This window comes from Herpailurus yagouaroundi, unplaced genomic scaffold, assembly GCF_014898765.1.
Source record: "Herpailurus yagouaroundi ecotype Mexico unplaced genomic scaffold, PumYag 196, whole genome shotgun sequence".
Taxonomy (NCBI): domain Eukaryota; kingdom Metazoa; phylum Chordata; class Mammalia; order Carnivora; family Felidae; genus Herpailurus; species Herpailurus yagouaroundi.
Genome location: NW_024412427.1, coordinates 28,487,968 through 28,506,170, shown reverse-complemented (window position 1 = coordinate 28,506,170; position 18,203 = coordinate 28,487,968). Strand labels below are relative to the sequence as shown.

Here is an 18,203-nt window from a genome sequence, read left to right as displayed (position 1 = left end):
AAAAAAAAAAAAAAAAAAGAAAGAAAGAAAGAAAAAGAAAAACTTAAAAAAAAAAAAATACCATGCTTGGGCCCTGCCCCTGAGATACTCAGTTAAGGGACAGAACAGGGCTCAGGCATGATACTTTTTAAAAACTCCTTGAGTGATCTGCTGGTCTAACAGGACAAATAACTACACATAGATGTTAATGTCAGTAGTCTGTATTCAACTGAGATCTGAGTGGTTAGGCTGCTTAACTGTGGTCAGTACAGAGGGCGTGTCCTCTGTGGATCTGAGTAGGCTCTAAATGTTTCCCACAGCAAGGGGAAAGATGGGGTAAGATTCAGATAGAGGAAGGGACTGCAAGGCTATTCCAAGCAGACTTTCCAGCAAAGGCTGGAAGGTGGATATGAGCGTGACATTTTCTGTGGGTAAGAAAACAAGAGTAAACCAGCTTTACATGACCAAAGCGTGAAGCAGATGTCAGAGTGAAGCTTTCTAGGTTACAACGTGCCACTTAAAGTGACCCTTTCACTTAGCTTTCTTACCTGTGTTCAAATTTGTATTTTATAGAAATGCCCTTGTAGTACCTTCTGGTGAGCCCTTCTGAGTATTTTAGGCTTCCATTCAAATATACTTCAAATATACTAATGTACTTCTGATCACAAGATCCTGCTCTACTTAAAAAGCCTAGTTAAATATTAATGCGGGGAAATTTGCTCTTGCATATTTTCACACGTAATTTCTTTAATTGGTATTATGCATTTTGCATAATTTAAATACCAACATCTGGGTGATTTGCTCAGCCAGCAGAGGACTGCTTCATCAGAAAGATCTACACAGCATCGTCTCTGAACTGCCTGCCAAGAGTTAGCTGTTGGTGTTTAAAATAAAGAATGTTTTCCGTAACGGGAAGTATAGTGGAAATTGAACTGCCCCAAGAGTTTCTGTTCATTAAAAGCACAATATTAATTCTATTTACTGTTAGGGGCTGACTGCCAATAATCCTAGGAAATTTAGATTTGTTAGCACCATGGAGTAGGTGGTGGCCAGATTCTTCTCTTCCTATTTCTGCCCTGGTGAGTCTGGAACTGTTCACCATCTGTTCTAAAGGTGTTTCTTTTGACCACAGGTACTTTAATGTGGATTGTTTCAAAGTCATGTGAAAAACAAGGTTTTTACATTTCTACCCTAACTTTCATGATGTAATAGGTGCCAATCTGATATCAGCATCATGATGCTAGGTAGAGATGTGTTGGATACTTCGTAAATCATTTATGATGATAGTCTTTTAGGATCAAACCTTCACATTTAAGCAAGATTCCCTTATAAGCTTGACTTATTCTGGCCATTTTAAATATTCTTTTGAGGTTCAAGAGCTGCTTTTGCCTAGCAAGGAGCATAAAAACAGGACTGATCAGAAATAGTCTCAGGCTTGGGATCAGAGATCACGATACTGTTAAATATTTTGGCTCTCAGTGATTCCATCCTGAATTCTCTTTCTCTGGGCCTAGCTTGTTGTCCTGCCACCGTTTGCTTTCTGGAGGGGAAGACACTCAGTAAATGTAATTTTGGTAGCCTTGAGTGCCCTGAAAATATTAAGCCCAGTGGAGTGGTAGAATATGTATGTGCCTGGGAGTAGGGGAATGGGGTCTAGTAGGGCATAAACTTTATCTGAGCAGGGACTTTCTCCATTTACTCACTGCTGTCTTTGATTTTAAGAGAGCAGGCAGCATGTGTGGTAAGAGCTGATTGACAAGAAGGGATAAGCAACAAAGTCGGGAGAGAATGTCCCAGGCAGAAAGAATAGCATGTTCAAAGGCCCTGCAGTGGGAATGAGGAGGCATTCTGGCTGGAGCATTGTGAGTCAAGTGGAGAGAGGGGGGAGGAAAGGTTGGAGAGGTGCACAGGGGCCAGATGAAATGAGATGTGGGGGTCATTTTATTCTAAATGCATGGGAAACCACCATAGGGTTTTATGCATGACCTCTTGATGTTTAGAAAAGGTGGCTCTGGCTCATATGCAGAATGGATTGTAGGGTGGCAAGAGAGGAAGCAGAAGGACCAACTGGGGGATGTCAGAGACTCCAGGTAGGATATGGTGGTAGCCAGATCAGCTCAGTAGCAGTGGAGACAGAAAGTTGTGGATGATTCAGACTTTGTTGTGTAGGTAGAGCTGATGGACCTACTGATGGTCTGGCTAGGGGAGTTGAGGCAAAGAGAAGGATCGAGGGTGGCATCTAGGTTGATCCACTTGATTCTTCCTTTTTTTTTTTGTTTTTTCAAGCCATGGATTGCTAGTTCTGCCTTCCCACCTAAACTTCCTCCTTGCTGGAGCCTCATTCTCATTAAGGCTGATCGCCAGTCCTCCCTTGATTCTAGGTCTGTGGTATCTGCCAGACCTTTTCAGTTATGGTAGACTTCCATTCCCTTATTAACTTCCACAGACTATTCTTTCCTGTGCGTGTGTGTGTGTGTGTGTGTAAATCAGATTATGATTCAGAGAGCATAATTAAATAGAGCTCTCATAAGAAGGATTACATATTACCAATAGACTTGTAGGGTCATAGAAAATGCTGTTAGCCACCCAGTATTATTTTTATTCACTTCTCTCTCACATTCTCTTCTGAGAACACAGCAAAAGTAAAGTTATTTCCTGGAGGAATGTGAAAGAGATTCTTACCTCTTTTCATCATACTCAGGCTGCATGAACAAAGAGTGAAAGAAGACAGGATGATAGTTGGCGGTTCACATGTACAGCTTCATTGATTTCCTGGCAATCTTGGCAATCTTTCCTTTCTCTGTTAGATTTCTTTCTGTGTGTGGAAGAACATACAAGAAATAGTAGCTTTTGGGTGAATGTCAGCTTGTGGTGTACTTTCAGGATTTCAGAGCTAGTTAGTTTGTGTTGCCAGTGACCGTTTATCATTTTGTATTATATGAGAAACGTGTAAATTACTTGAGAACACTTGCTAGTCAAGTTGGTGAGTGATTTTAACAAGTCACCAGTATCCACTTGCTGAGCTGTCTGCAAAGTATTACTAGTAAATGTCAGGATTGTTGGTTTTTTTTTTTTTTCCTGGCAACAAAAATCTTTTGGATATTTATCAGATATTTGCAACTCTTGCAAGCTCTCCAGTTTTCCTTATTTCTCATTAAGAAGAATATGTAAAATAGTTGAGAAGGATGTCTTAAGGTCAGTCCGTCTAAACTGATTGTCACAGAGTGCATCTACCTCTGCAGTGTCCTTTATAATCCCGCTTTTCTTTTTCCTCTGTTCCCATTTTTCCTGCACATCCTTGCCAGATTCATCTTCTAAAGTATCAACCCGTTCCTGTTTTCAAAATTCTCAATGGCTTCCTGTTTTCTGAATAAATAAATGATCCATCTACCTGGCTTTCCAGTCCATTTTTTCCAGGTTTAGCAGGTAAAGTGAATTTCCAGGGGTCTCTTGTGGATATACCCATGTTTGCTGTTGTCCTGTCTTTACTCAAGGAGTCCCCCAAACCTGGAGTACCCCTTATTTTCTTCCTTTTTGTAACCTGCTGAAATCCTACTCTTTAAAGAGGCATTTGGAGATGACATCACAGTTTCAAAGATGGGAGGAAATAATAAAAAGCAAAGCAAGCATCCCATGCTGCAGCAGAAAAACCACCGTGAACTCACTAATAGGGAGCAGATGACAAAGTCACAAGCCGGCCCTGAGGAAGAGGGAAGGTTGTTCCTAAGCCTTCACATCGGAAGCTGAATCAGTGAGGGTTCTTAAGAAATTTAAAAAATATATATATTTTTTGGTGTTTATTATATTTGAGAGAGACAGAGCACAAGTGGTGGAGGGGCAGAGAGAGAGAGAGAGGGAGGTACAGAATCTGAAGTAGGCTCCAGGCTTTGAGCTATCAGCACAGAGCCCGATGCAGGGCTTGAACCCACGGACCGTGTTATCAGGACCTGAGCCGAAGTCGGACGCTTAACTGACTGAGCCACCCAGGCGCCCCTAAATCAGTGAGGGTTCTAAAAACCCTTCCCGGGGCCCTCCAGTCTGGGGAGATCCAAACTGATTTCCCTGTTCTTATTTGAGGAGCCATAGAAGTAGCTGGTGGTGGTAACTGGGAGGAAGTGAAATGCAGAGCTGATTCTCTTTGTAAGTAAAAGCCTGGTGAAATGGTGAGAGACCTGGGAGCAGGCTTCCCCACAGGAGTGGGATCTCAAGCAGGAGGAAGGAGCACAGTAGAGGATATTTCATGACCTTTGCTAAGAGAGGGCAGAGCCCTGGAATTCAAATTCACCCTAGAGCCTCTAGGGTGCTTTGTTTGAAACGTGGCTCTCCTCATTCCATCTGGCTAGGGAAAAGTGATAGAATGCAGGCTACTCAGTCTTTGAACTTGACAAGATCACAGGAACAGCAGGACAGGGGTCAAGGAGTTGCCCGTTGTGTGTTAGAGCATACGGAATCTCTGGATTCCTAAGCATACACACCTGAGCACATATACGAGATGAGAGATAAAACTAGGGTAATTCTAGAAACATAGTTATAGTAAGGGATGGGTGGACAGATGGACAGAAAGAAAGAAAGAGAAAGAAAGAAAGAAAGAAAGAAAGAAAGAAAGAAAGAAAGGAAGGAAGGAAGGAAAAGGAAAAGGAAAAGGAATCTAGCATGCAAAAGACAAAGGGTCCAGATCTCGATGAAAGCATACCTCAAGGCATGGGAGTTCTTTACAATTGTTTCATTCTGTGGAACTAAAGTTAGTGAGAAATGTGAAGTCGGTAAACAAAACAAGATGATAATAAAAAGCAGAATGAGGTTGGGGGGGAAAAAAAACAGGAGATTGCAGACCTAAAGAAAGAGTGTGAGGTCCAAAACAACATCCAGTACAGCACTAATACGTAAAACTAGAAATACCAAGGGAAAGAATAGATGCCATTGAAATCAAATTACTAAAAGAGTAAAGGCTTCATAATGTCAATGAACACAAATGAAATGCTCAAGGTATTAAGTAATCAGACGCTAAAATATAAAGAAGACAAAGACAATGTCATATAAGGATAATTGGCATCCCTGAAGTAGACAGTCAGCAAATGAAACAAAATGCGGTAGAAAACAAGCCAGTTTTCGTGAAATGAAGAAATAAGCAAAAGAACTGGGTCTGCAGATGAGTCTTGTATTCCAGGAAAATTTGGAGTACAGAAGGTTCAAGACTGAAATCTATCTTAATTAAGCTATTGGATTTCAGAGATAAAGGAGTTCTTCATACCCCCCTGGGCAGAAAAGCAGATTGTCTGCGGTGGACTAAAAGTTAGCGTAGCTTCGTATTTCCTCAGAGTAGCAGTCAGTTTCTGAAGATAATGGAGCTGTGTGTTCAGCATTCTGAGGGAAAGGAAGTATGACCCGACGGTGGCCCAAACTGACACAGCTAAGGGGTTATTCAGGTGTGAGGGCAGGAGGCAGATATTTCCAAACGTGTACAAACTCGAGTAAGAGTGCTTAAAATCAAAGCACGTATGAAAAATGTACGTCGGCAGCACCATCAGACCGCTAAATATGCTTCATGACGTTTTAACTTAGAAGGCTATTTTAGGAAATAGCCCTTGTAGTGAAGGAACATTTGGTTGAAATTCAACAAATACTTCAGTTTCTTTTCCTTTTGTTAAATTCACATAAAGTCACGTGCGGTGTGTTAAATGAAAAAGTAGCTTTGCTAGAGGCTAATTTTATTTTTTATAAAAGTCTTCCTGTCTGCCTGGCTTCCTCCCTCCCTCTTTACACACACCGCGGGCACCGGCTCCAGGGGAACCTTTCGTCTTCTGCTAAGTGTCATAGACAAGTTGGCAGAAGTTAACTGCACTTTATACTGTGAGGCAAGGCTACAAAATTCCGCTAGTGAGACACATAATTCTCCATAGACTACATTTGCTCAAAAAAAGAGTCTGACATTTAATTTTTGGCTGTCAAAAAACAATCTACTTAAAATCACTTACTCCCTACCGTGGCGAATAATCAGCACTTATTGAGTGACTGCTGTGTGCCCGGTGCAGCCATATTCACCTGACGTAGTCAGTGTTAGGAAAGACAGTTTCTATTCTTAGACAGCTCTTAATTTAGGTGGGACAGACACATCACCAGTTTTCCTAGTATTCCCCAAGTGAGATCCAGCTCTCAGGAGACTTCTCAAAAGGGAAAAATTGGTTTTGTTGTTGGTTAAGTTCTTGTTTTGGTTTTCACTTAGTCATTGAGGAAAGCTGTTGACTTTTGTCAGAAAGTACTAGATGCTGAGGATATGGTTGTGATTAAAAGAGGTAGGACCTCTGCTCAGTCTTATAAACAGGTATGGTGGTTACATGGGGCGCTCCCAATGAACTAAGCCCTTGTGTGGTCTCCTCCCCTGGAATCAGGCAGCCCTGCCTGTAACTCACCTGAACTGCTGGAATGTGCCAGAAGTGACACTGTGAGCACAAAGGCACTGGACACATGTTTTAGGTTCAGAGAAACATATTGAACATATTATTTGCAAATGTAATGAACGTAATGTTTAAAATAAGCTGATAGTATGTTTTGACACTTTTAGTCAGGCTATGGTTTCTTTTTTATACAATAATTGGTTGCCAGAAGCTTTGTTTCAATACAAAATACGTGCAGCTCTATATATTTTCCCATTTCTTTGGGACATGGCGTTCCTAGAGTTGGGGGAGGGATGGCCAATTCTGCTATGTTAAATATTCCATCTTATCAAAGAGGTGTTTCATAAATTATGTATAACAGTAGATGCCACTCAATAAATATTTTATACGTGATAGATATTTTTGTCTGAAATTACTTTTTCACTTGAGCAATGATTTAAACCCTCGTTTTTAGTTTTATGAGGTGACACTTTTATAATATCGTGTAGTGAATGCAGCTTGAATGTCATGGAGCTTTAGAGCAGCATTAATCATAAATTCATCTGCCCCCACTCCCAGTCCTGGAAGACTGTCTCTTAATTCAGCTGTTACCCATTCTGTGTATGGAACTGTGTGTGAGAACATGCTGGTGTGTGTGCATGGGAAGGGGGAGTGGGGACAGGTAATGCTTTTGACCTAGTGGCTCCAAAGTTATGAATTTCCAATGATTTTCAAAAGCTATGAGACTTATTTCAAGGAAGGGAAAAAGAAAGTATTTTTCAGTGGTTTTTTTAAAAAAAAAGGAATATGAAACTAAACTGGGATGTAGTCCAAAACAATTTCTCTAGTTTGAGTGGGAGCTATGAGAATTTAAAATATTGCCTTTTCCTCGGGTTATTGTCCACTCTTATGCAGAAAGAAAATACATATGTCTCTGCACTTCTGAGAACAGTCACTGTCCTCTTCACATGGACCTAGAGGCCTGGAACATTTGTTGGCAGGCGGCTGCCTAACCACATATGTGGTACTGTCACAGTTCAGAGCCACCAGACCTTCCAGTGAGGACACTGTTTTATGAAATAGAACCGTGTGATTAAGTTCTCCACTCTAACATATATCTTTTTTTTTTTTTTTCTTTTTTTTAAAGCACATACTTTCCTCTCCTGCTTGAATTCTACAGTCAGGAGGAAAAGAACACATTCTACCAATATCTGAGAGATAGGAGTAGAGGCTGGTTTATTTAGAGTACTCATTTAACTAAGATTTGCGAGGGTCTTGGTACAGTAAATCAGGATTACTGAAGTCTCCGACCTGGAAGCCTGAGGTTTTGAGCCCTGCAGTGGGAGCCTGGCTGATAAGAGGAGTAATTGAAGAACAATGATACGCTTCATTTCCTTTTCTTGAATCGAAGTTATGCATTGGTCATTTTCTCTGCGTATCTATTTAATGGTTGTTAAATTAAATTGCTTTCTTTCAAGTGGTGATTTTTATGGTTTTTTTTTTTTTTTGCATTTCATTCCATCACCCTCTTGCATGACTGCAGCTCTGTGGGTGTGTGTTTGAGACTCATATATCTGCAGAGATGAAGGCCCAGGAAACTTCTCTCTTTCTGCTACCCTTCCCCTGAACCTCTTAGTAACTCCCTTGTCTATAAGGTTGTGAAGTTCTGAATCCTTCACCTAGAGGATGACATCGTTTTAATATTTCAGTAACATGAAATACATTTATTCATTGCAGAAATGTAAGGTGTACTGAGTATGTTTCAGGCAGTGCTCGCTTTGGGGATCTAGAACTGTGCCCTGGTCACAGTGCGCATTATAGGGGTGGGGTGGGGAAGAGACCCGCTAGGAGTGTCTCTACCAGGAACCTGGCTGGTAGCTTAGAGCTTGCTTCCCCGTTGGTCACATTATACCTAAGATCACAGGGTGCAGCGTTGTGCTCTTGGACGTGACTCAGTCAGAGCTCAGCATGGCCCAGCCTCAAGGCTGGACTTTTCACCTTCGGTCTTTGGAATTTATCTCAGATTTGTTTAGAAGCCTGATTTTAGAGCTCTTTTGTCTTGGTACCGATGGGCCTTATGTTAGGACAGGGACCCATGGTCTGTTGCCTGACCAGCGCTGTTGCCGCCCTGCCTGCATTTGTCGGAACTCCGTGTACCTGACCATTCATTCATTCATTCATTGATTTGACGATACTAACCAGTTACAATGTGTCAGACATGAAATTAGGCACTGGCTTATATTCTAGTCCGGACAGGTAATAAGCTCATATGTAATATATCATGTAGTGGTAATTGTTAAGGAGGGAAACATCAGGATAAAGGAGATTAGTGCTTATTACTTTGTATGGGGTGATGGGGAAGGTGGCATTTGAGTGGAGACTGGAGGTACTGAAGGCTGAGTTATTTATATAGTTATACACACACACACACACACACACACACACGCGCGCATGTATGGGAGTTCTTCTCAACTAGAGTTGATGTAGTTGATGATATTGGCTTGTATCTGGAGACTTTTTGGTTGTCACAGCCTTGTGGAAGCAGTAGGGTACTACTGGTATCTAGTGGGTATGTAACCGAACTCAAGGGTTTGCTTGGGGTGCACCAAACTGAATGCCACCCAAGGAAAACAAAGAACTTTCAATAGGGAGATAGGGAGAGAGTTCTCAAAGCACTGTCTCCCCATGGGGTTAATACGGGAAACTTTAATTCAGCGTGTTAGGGAGCAGGGGCAGGGAGTTTGCATAGGTTTGCAAGGAGGCTTGCAGGGAGTTTGCATTGGGTTCAGTTGTGCATGCCTGACATGTTAGTGTGCCAGTACATACATCCCATCTTTGAAATGGTGGAAAACTGCACTTATCGGAGGGGCTCTTGGTATTGTAATGAGCTAAAGGTAACTTCAGAACAACTCGGGGGTTTCTGTAAAACCCAGGCTGTCCTCACCTGCAATCTGGCTCAAGCTGGCTTATGTAAAGGGATATCAGGTGAGACATACCTAGCAAGGGACTGTCAGGTCAAACACCTAACTGGGGCTTCTCCTTGGCTGGAGCTGTTGGTTCTACAAAAACGAAACACATTCCTTCCCTACTTTTGTTCTTTCCCTTCCTCCCTTCTGCTGATAGCTTTTAGCCCTCTTATTTGCGTAACTTCCCATTGCATCATAGCTAACAGGTAGAGGCCAGGGGTACTGCTAAGCCACCTGCAGTGCACAAGGCATCCTCCCATGATGAAGAGCCATCTGATTTGAAATGTCAGTAGTGCCAGGGTCTGGGAGCCCTCTTCTAGGGGAAGGGAAGGGACAGACAGTGACAGAAGAAACAGCCACCACAAAAGCAGAAGGAACAACGATGCCTAAAGCCCTGAGTTGGGGACAGGCTGGCAAGTTTGAGGAAGGGCAAGGAGCCTCTGGACTCCTAGACAGGAGTGAGCAAGGTGGGGGGAGATGAGAACGGGAGGTTAGCAAGGGATGAGATCGTGTAGAGCTTTGTAGAACCTTACAGAGGCTTGGGCTTTCAACTCTATGAAACGGGAGGCCAGGGAAAGGATTCGAACAGGGGAGCAGCCTGCCCTCACATCCCTCTGGCTGCTGAGTAGAGCACATGACACAGTGGGGCACCAGTGGTGGTAGCCTGGTGAAAGATGATGGTGGTTGGGGCTCAGGAGGAATGTGGTGCAGGTGGTTCAATGTTGTCAGATTAGGTCATATTTTGAAGGCAGAGTCAACACTAAGCATGTAGGATTTAGAGAAAGAAAGGAGCAAAGTATAGCCTTGGTGTTTGGTCTGAACAATTAGAAGGAAGGTTGGCATTTACCAGGATGGTATGGTGTGCAGGTTTGAGAGGCAGGGGAAATCAAGGGTTGGGTTTTTCTTTTAATGTTTATTTATTTTGGGGGAGAGAGAGAGTGGGTGGGCACAAGTGAGGGAGGGGCAGAGAGACAGGGGGACAGAGGATCCTAAGCAGGCTCCGTGCTGACAGCAGAGAGCCTGATGCAGGACTCGAATTCACTAACCCCGAGATCATTATCTGAGCCAAAGTCAGATGCTTAAGTGACTGAGCCACCCAGGCACCCCAAGAGTTGGTTTTTTAATGTATTAGGTTTGAGCTGCCTGTTTGGCATCCCCATAGAATACACTGAGGTAAGTGATTGTATGTATGCATGAGTGTGGGGTCAAGGGAGACGGCTGTCTGTAGCATTAGACTTGAGTCATCGCATGTAGATTGCAGGTGAAGTCCAGAGACAGGATGCGGTCATCAGGGAGTGACTATAGGTACTCTGGTCCCAAGGATGAAAGCCTGCAGGAGAGACTGGGAGGGGAGGAATTGGAGAAACCACTAGTGTAGGGAAGACTTTGGAGGAGATTATTTCCAAAGGGACACAGAGAAATTGTTGGTAGTTGGAGGAGATGCAGAGCCAAGGGGGGTGGTCATGGTGGTCGTTGTTGGGAGAATGTGTTGCAGATTTTTATGTATGTAGGGATGACCTGGTAGGTATTAGAAGTTAGTTCAGGAGACAGAGGGTCAAGTACATCTGGCACAGAGGTTGCTAATGCACAGGAAAGGATTGCTTTGGGGAACATTCACAGTTTGACCATAGTAACCGGTGAGAAGAGCCGACAGATTGGGAGACTTCTAGATATTAAGTGAAATAAGGGTTCTGAAGAGGGAGAAAGATTACTTTGTAGTTGGGTGGTCCTAGGACCTTTCCTAAGCAAGGCAAGATCTGAGCTTGGTTTCAAAGAGGTTGTATTCATCAGGCAATAAGTTTACTTCATTTTATTTTATTTTATTTTTTTTTAATTTTTTTTCAACGTTTATTCATTTTTGGGACAGAGAGAGACAGAGCATGAACAGGGGAGGGGCAGAGAGAGAGGAAGACACAGAATCGGAAACAGGCTCCAGGCTCTGAGCCATCAGCCCAGAGCCTGACGCGGGGCTCGAACTCACGGACCGCGAGATCGTGACCTGGCTGAAGTTGGACGCTTAACCGACTGCGCCACCCAGGCGCCCCAGTTTACTTCATTTTATATTGAGCTTTTTGTATATTTCAAGTTCACTTTACCTGCCACATGCCAGGATCCCAGCATGAAGATTTTCCATTTTTTTTGCAGCTGTTTTGATGAGAAATAAAATACTACTCATTCTCTTTCCTCTAAGTAATCTTTCCTTTCCTTTCCCTCCTAATTTCAGGAACAAACTCTAGCCCTTAGGAAAGAAGGGATTGGAGTTGTTTTGGATTCTGAACTGCCCCATTTGATTGGCATTGATGATGACCTTCTGAGTACTGGAATCATCTTATATCACTTGAAGGTTAGAAATGGCTTAAGTAGAACATAATTTTGTTTTCCGTTTCCTCTTTAGACACTAGCAGGGTTTCCTGTAATACTCTACATCCGTGAACACAACTATTACATTAGAGAATACACTACAAATCTTTGAGCCCTTTGGGGATTTTCAATGGCTCACTGGTGTTCTGTGGTATTAAAAGTTCCCATGTTTATGGAGTTCTAAAGCTAAATGAAGATGCATTTACTTTGCCTGCCACTTTGGTGAATCAGTGAGAGAGAGGTAAGGAACAAAAAGGCAGGCAGACCAAGGAAGGAAAGTTACAACCACCTGGAGCTGAGATTTGCTACATGTAATTTTCTAGTCCCTGGGGTTAATTATAAAGCGTGTCTCCAGCCTACATTATTGGGCCTGGTCCCAAACTGGCAATTTGTGTCAAGAGAACAGAATTACCACATTAGTATCAGTGGTTGCCTCTGTAACCTTGACTTAGTATCCTCTCTCTGATCCATGCCTTAAAATGAGGATAGTGTTGGATCTGAGCTTTGCAGCCTCCCATAAATTGTATCTTTAGATAGGAAGAACCTTTGGCCCCTAGAGGAGAAACTTGCCAGAAAGGATCAGGAACATCAGTGGGATTACCCACGTGGACAGAGTATGGATGCACGCCAAAAATAGGAGCCTACCCTTGTTGAGCAGGAAGCTTCAGGACCTGTGCATTTTCTGGGCAACATGGGACATTGTTACAGAGCCTCAGTGAACTCTAATTGCACTGAGGCTATGGCCTGTCTGGAACATTGCTCAGCCTATCAGCCACCAGCTTGCTTGAGTTTACATGAAAAATGGAGAAACAGACCATTCTTCATGTTCTTGCTAATAAATTCAACTTGACTTTTCTTCCTAGGAAGGTCAGACATACGTTGGTCGAGAAGATGCTTCAACAGAACAGGATATTGGTGAGAATTTTTATCAATTTTTTCTTCCCAGTGATTTTTAAAAACCATTTAATGAAGAATTTTCTTTCGAATGACTAACACCAAAGTGATTATAAAAAAAACCTCTTTTGCAAATACAGTATCGATCAGTATGTGCATTTCTATAATTTTGAATGCAACTCAAATGAATGGAACAGAACAATTAGTTTAGTGAATAAATGGAATCCTTACCCCCACCATATATACATTCTATACTCTGTCACAACTTTCGAGAGTAATTTAAATTACTCTACTCTCATCACAATGGGACAGTGATGAAAATATGCCAACAGACATAGATAGAGGGTAGCAGATCCCTCAACAGGAAGGATATAGACACCTGTGCAATGATGCCAGAGTGCACAACACACACGCATATGGAGGTATGACTTCTGGGTTTCCTGAAAGTCTTTGCCGAGACCCACAGATAAGCAGTGATTCAGCCCGGGAGCAGGGTGAGGTCTTGTTAGGCTTTAAAAGCATACCCGGGCAACCACTGTAGTGGTGGTGGTTGGTGTGCGTGTGTGTGTGTGTGTGTGTGTATGTGTGTGTGTGTGTGTGTGTGTGTGTGTGTGTGTGAGAGAGAGAGAGACAAGGTGGGGAGTGGCAGGGGAAGAATTCTGTCTTCTCAGCTGTTTTTAGAATTGCTGGTAATGGACTTGCTTTCCTGCCAAGTGTAAGCTATTCATCACGCCAAAGCTAGTGTAGTTCTGTGTGTTTTACTATTTGCTGTGAAACTGGGAGAGCTGAAAACCAGTTCCCAGAAGTCCTGAGCTTCAGCTGTTTTTGAGTGGAACTAGGTGTCAGGCCTCCTCTTCTGATTATTAAATTGTGTATTTGACCTTTGGGGTTGCGGTAAATGATGATGAGTGGTAAGAACACATGTTTTCTGTGCACAGAAAAGCTCAGTAGTATGGTTCAGTGGAGAACAGTGGAAGCTGTTTGATTTGTACTTCTGAGAAGCTGGCCAAGAACTGTGCCTAAAATTGTGTAGGTTTTTTTGACAGGCGTTCATGTCCATGCCTGGCCACTCACCCAAGTAAGAATAACTCGGTGTAGTCCTACAAGAATAGGTACTTTAGCGGCCTCATGCTCCGAGAGGTCAGTGGAGGTCATGTTCTCTCAGATTTGGCACAGGCTGTGGTGGTGTGCATCCCAGTGCAGCTTCTGGAGACTTCCTTGGGCCTCTCAAGATCCATGCCAGGCCAAGTTCACCTTTGGTTTCTGCTCCTGGAATGCAGTGTCTATAAGTGCAGAGGTTATAAGAAGGGCCTTGACCCGCAGAGCCCTTTTGTTGCTTCCATTTTACAGTCACCTTTGGGTGGCTGGTGGAGGAAATTTATTCAGCATCTGAGCCACACAATGGTATTCAATTTAGACAAGTTACTTAACTATATTCTCCCTGAAGATGAGAGAAATTAGCATGTGAGAACTTACTTCCTTACACAGGTGAAATCCAGACACTTTGAGGTAACATTCAGCGTCTGTCAGCTGATGCCATGAAGTCCTGAAATTCACTTTTCTCCCTGAACATAAATGTTCACTTCATAATATTTACATGAAAAAGGAAGGGTATTCAATATGGAAAAATAAGTAAAGGTTGGGACTCACTGTACTCGATAACAAAGAAGATATTATCTTTCTTTTTTGTTTTTCCAACTTAGTTCTTCATGGCCTCGACCTGGAGAGTGAGCACTGCATCTTTGAAAACGTCGGGGGGACGGTGACTCTGATACCCCTGAGCGGGTCTCAGTGCTCTGTGAATGGTGTTCAGATCATGGAGGCCACACACCTAAATCAAGGTATCTGGTTTTGGTTTTCAGAGTTCTTTGTGTATGCCGTTGCTAGAGAACAAGTTGGCCAGGTAATGGGAGAACGTGTGCATCTTAGAATTAATTGCTGGTTAGTTACAAGAAATATGCAGACTGTTTGCTTCATTATGCTGTTTTCTGTTTTGCTGGAGGACTTCTTTATAATTCCAGTTGTCTTGTTGAATTAAACATATATATAGTTGTCTTAAAAATTATTGCTTTTATGGAAATATGACTTTAAAGGAATTTTTTAAGTTAAAAAAGCACCTTTCAAATGCAAAACCCTAACACAGTGCCTGCTGTTAGTAACTTTATTACCATATTTGTATTCTTTTTGTGAATAGTTGTGATTGTAGCATACATACAGGATCTGGTATCATAGCTTTTTTTTTTCTTTTTAAATAATTTCAGTTTTATGGAAAATTTGCAATTCTCATACAAAGAACTTTTTAGTTTTAGAAGCATTTGAAGGTAAATCACCAACATGATGCCCCACCACCCCTGAATAATTCAGTGTTTATTTCCTTTAAACAATGGCATTTTCCTGTGTAATTACAAGATAAGCATCCAGATTAGAAAACAAACTTCGGTACATTCCTGCCATCTGATCCTCAGATGCCCTTCAAGTTGTCGTTTGCCCAACAATGTCCACTGTGGGTCCGGGATTCAATCTGGCATCATGTGCTGCATTGAGTTGCCCCACCTGTCCTGTCTCTTTCAGTCTGGAAGAGTTCCTTTGCTTTCCTCTGACTCTTGGGACTTTGGCAGGTCAGATATGTTGCAGAATGTCCCTTTACACAAGTGTAGCATCTATGTGCTGCTTCCTCGCGATGACACTAATATTGTGCCTTCTTGACAGGACTGTCCGAGAGATGATGCCCTGTTTTTCCCACGTCCCATTACTGAAGAGACGCTTGCTTTGATCATTTGATTAAAATGGAGCTTGTCAGGCTTCTTTACTATGAAGCTACTCTCTTCCTCCTTTTTATTAATAAGGATATTGGGCAGGATTTTGAGATCATAAATACCCATTCTTTATCACACTTTCACCCACTGGTTTTGGAACCATGTTGGGGGGTGCTGGTGTCTGATTGAATTATTATTCGGATGGATGCCATGTGGCAATCTCCCTCTTTCTACATTAGTTGGATTTTTACTGTAGGTATCAGCAGGGTCACATGGCTCGCTATTTTATTTGGTAGGTCTTGGTCTGTCTGTCATTATTTGTTTTGATACACAAATTGTCCCAGGTTTGGTGAGTGGGAGTTGCTCCAAGCCGATTCCTGTGTCCTTGGATCTTGTCCCCAGCATCGATGAGCACTTCCTTAATTTCTGACACAATAACATGTTCCAGACTTATCTCTTATACTTTGCTGGAATCAGCCAGTTCTCCAAGGAGCCTTGGTTCATCTCAGTGGAGAATGGGATTTAGAAACTAAGATCTGAGCTCTAGACGTATTTGTCGCTCTTGAGGTGTTGCTGTTCCCAGGTCCTGTTAGTCAAAAGAGTTAGGGAAAGTGTGTGTCTCTGTGTGTACAACACATATTTATGTCTGTATTTATACAACACTATATTTATGTCTGTATCTGTGTCAGCATTTCAACATCTATATTGCTGACCAGGAGTTCATATCAGTACCTCTAACCCAACACAATACCATAGCATTCTTTCTAGTTTTTTCCTTTTTTCATATTTGTAAATAGCTCCCTTTTCTGATACTGATAAACCTGACTTCCATTATGTAACCAGTATGCTATCACTTCTGCCCCCTCCTCATGCAGGGATCCTCTTCTTCCTGTTCAGGCTTTGACACCCCATGCTGGACTACCACGCCACTGCCCTCACTCTTCTAGTGCAGACACTGAAACTTACTCCCTTCCCATGCTGATGGCTGCTTTGCATAGTCCCGCCTAATGGCTTTTGTACTGAGTCATGCGAGGAGGAACAAAGGAAAGAGTTGATATATCTTAAGCCCCCCCTTTTTTTCTGTATATTATGCATAGTTTTATGATAACAGTTTTTCGTAGTTACATACTATAATGTATCTGGTTTGACATAGGAATTGGACACATGGGGGAAATTGGACAGATGGAAAGCATATAGTTCATTGGTGTTAGTGAAGTCATGAGCAGAAATCAGTTGTAAGGAGTTATCTCAGAAATGAAGGATGGTATGGTACCAGAACCATCATCCTTTTATAGGAAGGGTATAGAATCCACTGAAGACATTCTAAAAGCAACTAATGGAGTATCCACCCATGAACCTACCACCAAGTCATCCACTCATCCATTGATCTCTTCATCTGTTTTTGTACTATTAGTATTTTTCAGTGTCAGGGTAAGTTGAGCTTGGGAAACATTTGGGTACCTTGGAGCTGGCTGGGAATGTCAGAGTTCAGCAGTAGCCAGTGACTAGCCCAAACCAAGGATACATGAGTACCCAGTGATCATTACCAAAGCAGCATTTTCTGCTTGTCTGTAACCAGGACAAGGACTCTGGCAGTAAGGGTTGGAGAAGCTGGTTCTTGCTGGACAGCAGAGTAATAGTCATGGTGAGAGGCTGTCTGTCCTGAACCCAGAAGGTTACCATAATTGGCCAGCAGACAGGAGGTCACTATATAGGGCTTTTCAGTGGCTGTCCTGCTTGTGAGCACACAGACCCAGACCACCTGTTTGTTCACGCTTAGGACCTCAGGTGGAGGGCCTGCTGCTGTTCCTCTGGGCAGCAGGGCTGGTGCACAGGTCATGGTGAGAGGCGGGAGATGGGTCCCCTAGCGCAGTAGAGATCTCTAGGGGCTGCATCCCTGTCAGGTCAGGGGAAGTTGACCTTGCTCTGATGACTGTGTATTGTTATGGGATTTTATAAGAGGCTTGTACTGGTTTCCAATATCATCGTTAATGCATGAGTAGAACTTTAGAATTCATTTTGAAATATTTAATCGTTTAATACATCTGGGGTAGACCTAATTTAATTTTTTCCATATTGGTTTATCATTTATTATAACCTTACCTCATGCATGCTAAATACCCACCTCTCTTTCGAAGAAATTTTCTTTCCCAAAAATGAATGCTGACACATAGCAGCTATCTATTTTGTGGCTTTCCACTTTGTTCGTGTACTCTGTATTTCTACTTTTGTACAGGTATCGCACAATTTTAATGCTTGTTATGTTTTAATATGCTTTAATTTCTTTTCTTATTTGAGTGTTTTTGTGCTATTCATTCCTGTTAATTTTTTCAAAGAAATTGTAGAATCACTGCTTCTACCATTATGGGTCAAATAGTCTCTTATGGGTCCTCTTGGAGGTTAACTTTTATGTGTAATGGTGTTTCTCTGAAAAAAAATCAGTTTTAAGGTCCCAACAATACACTGTAAAAGGAGCTTTTAGAGCACATATTGTTTAACAGGGAAACTGCCTAGAACTTACTGTTCAGTATTGGGGTTATCTTCTACCCTTTGCCCACCCACCCCCATAGAAAGATTATTATTTACTTAGTTCAAAGAATTTGCTTATTATTCCACTGCCATCTGCTTATATAGCTATGATTATGTCTCTAATTCTCTTGGGAATTGAGGCATTGAAGGTAAGTAATATATTTCCCATATAGTATTTTTATCAAGTTTTTTTTTTAATCTTAAATTTTTACCTTAATTGAAAGTCCATTTAAAAAATATGCCTATTCAGGTTAGTGATGACTGAAACTAAATTTTTGACTTGTCCTCGGAAAGTAGTACTAATTGACATTTAAGGTTAATGGTCAGAATTATCTTTTTCCTGT

At 42.1% G+C, this 18,203-nt stretch overlaps 1 protein-coding gene across 10 annotated transcripts in view; it reads left to right on the top strand.

Annotated features, from left to right (window-relative positions):
* Positions 1–18,203, top strand: part of KIF16B (kinesin family member 16B) — a 289,984-nt gene that overhangs the window by 130,937 nt on the left and 140,844 nt on the right. For all 10 annotated transcript variants that reach the window (XR_005782154.1, XR_005782151.1, XR_005782153.1 and 7 more), the window contains 3 exons: positions 11,544–11,663; positions 12,544–12,595; positions 14,278–14,415. Coding sequence is in view for 5 of the 10 variants with exons in the window: in XM_040447749.1 (XP_040303683.1) it covers positions 11,544–11,663; positions 12,544–12,595; positions 14,278–14,415 (310 nt within the window). In the remaining 5 variants the exon portion in view is untranslated. The remainder of the gene's footprint in view (positions 1–11,543; positions 11,664–12,543; positions 12,596–14,277; positions 14,416–18,203) is intronic.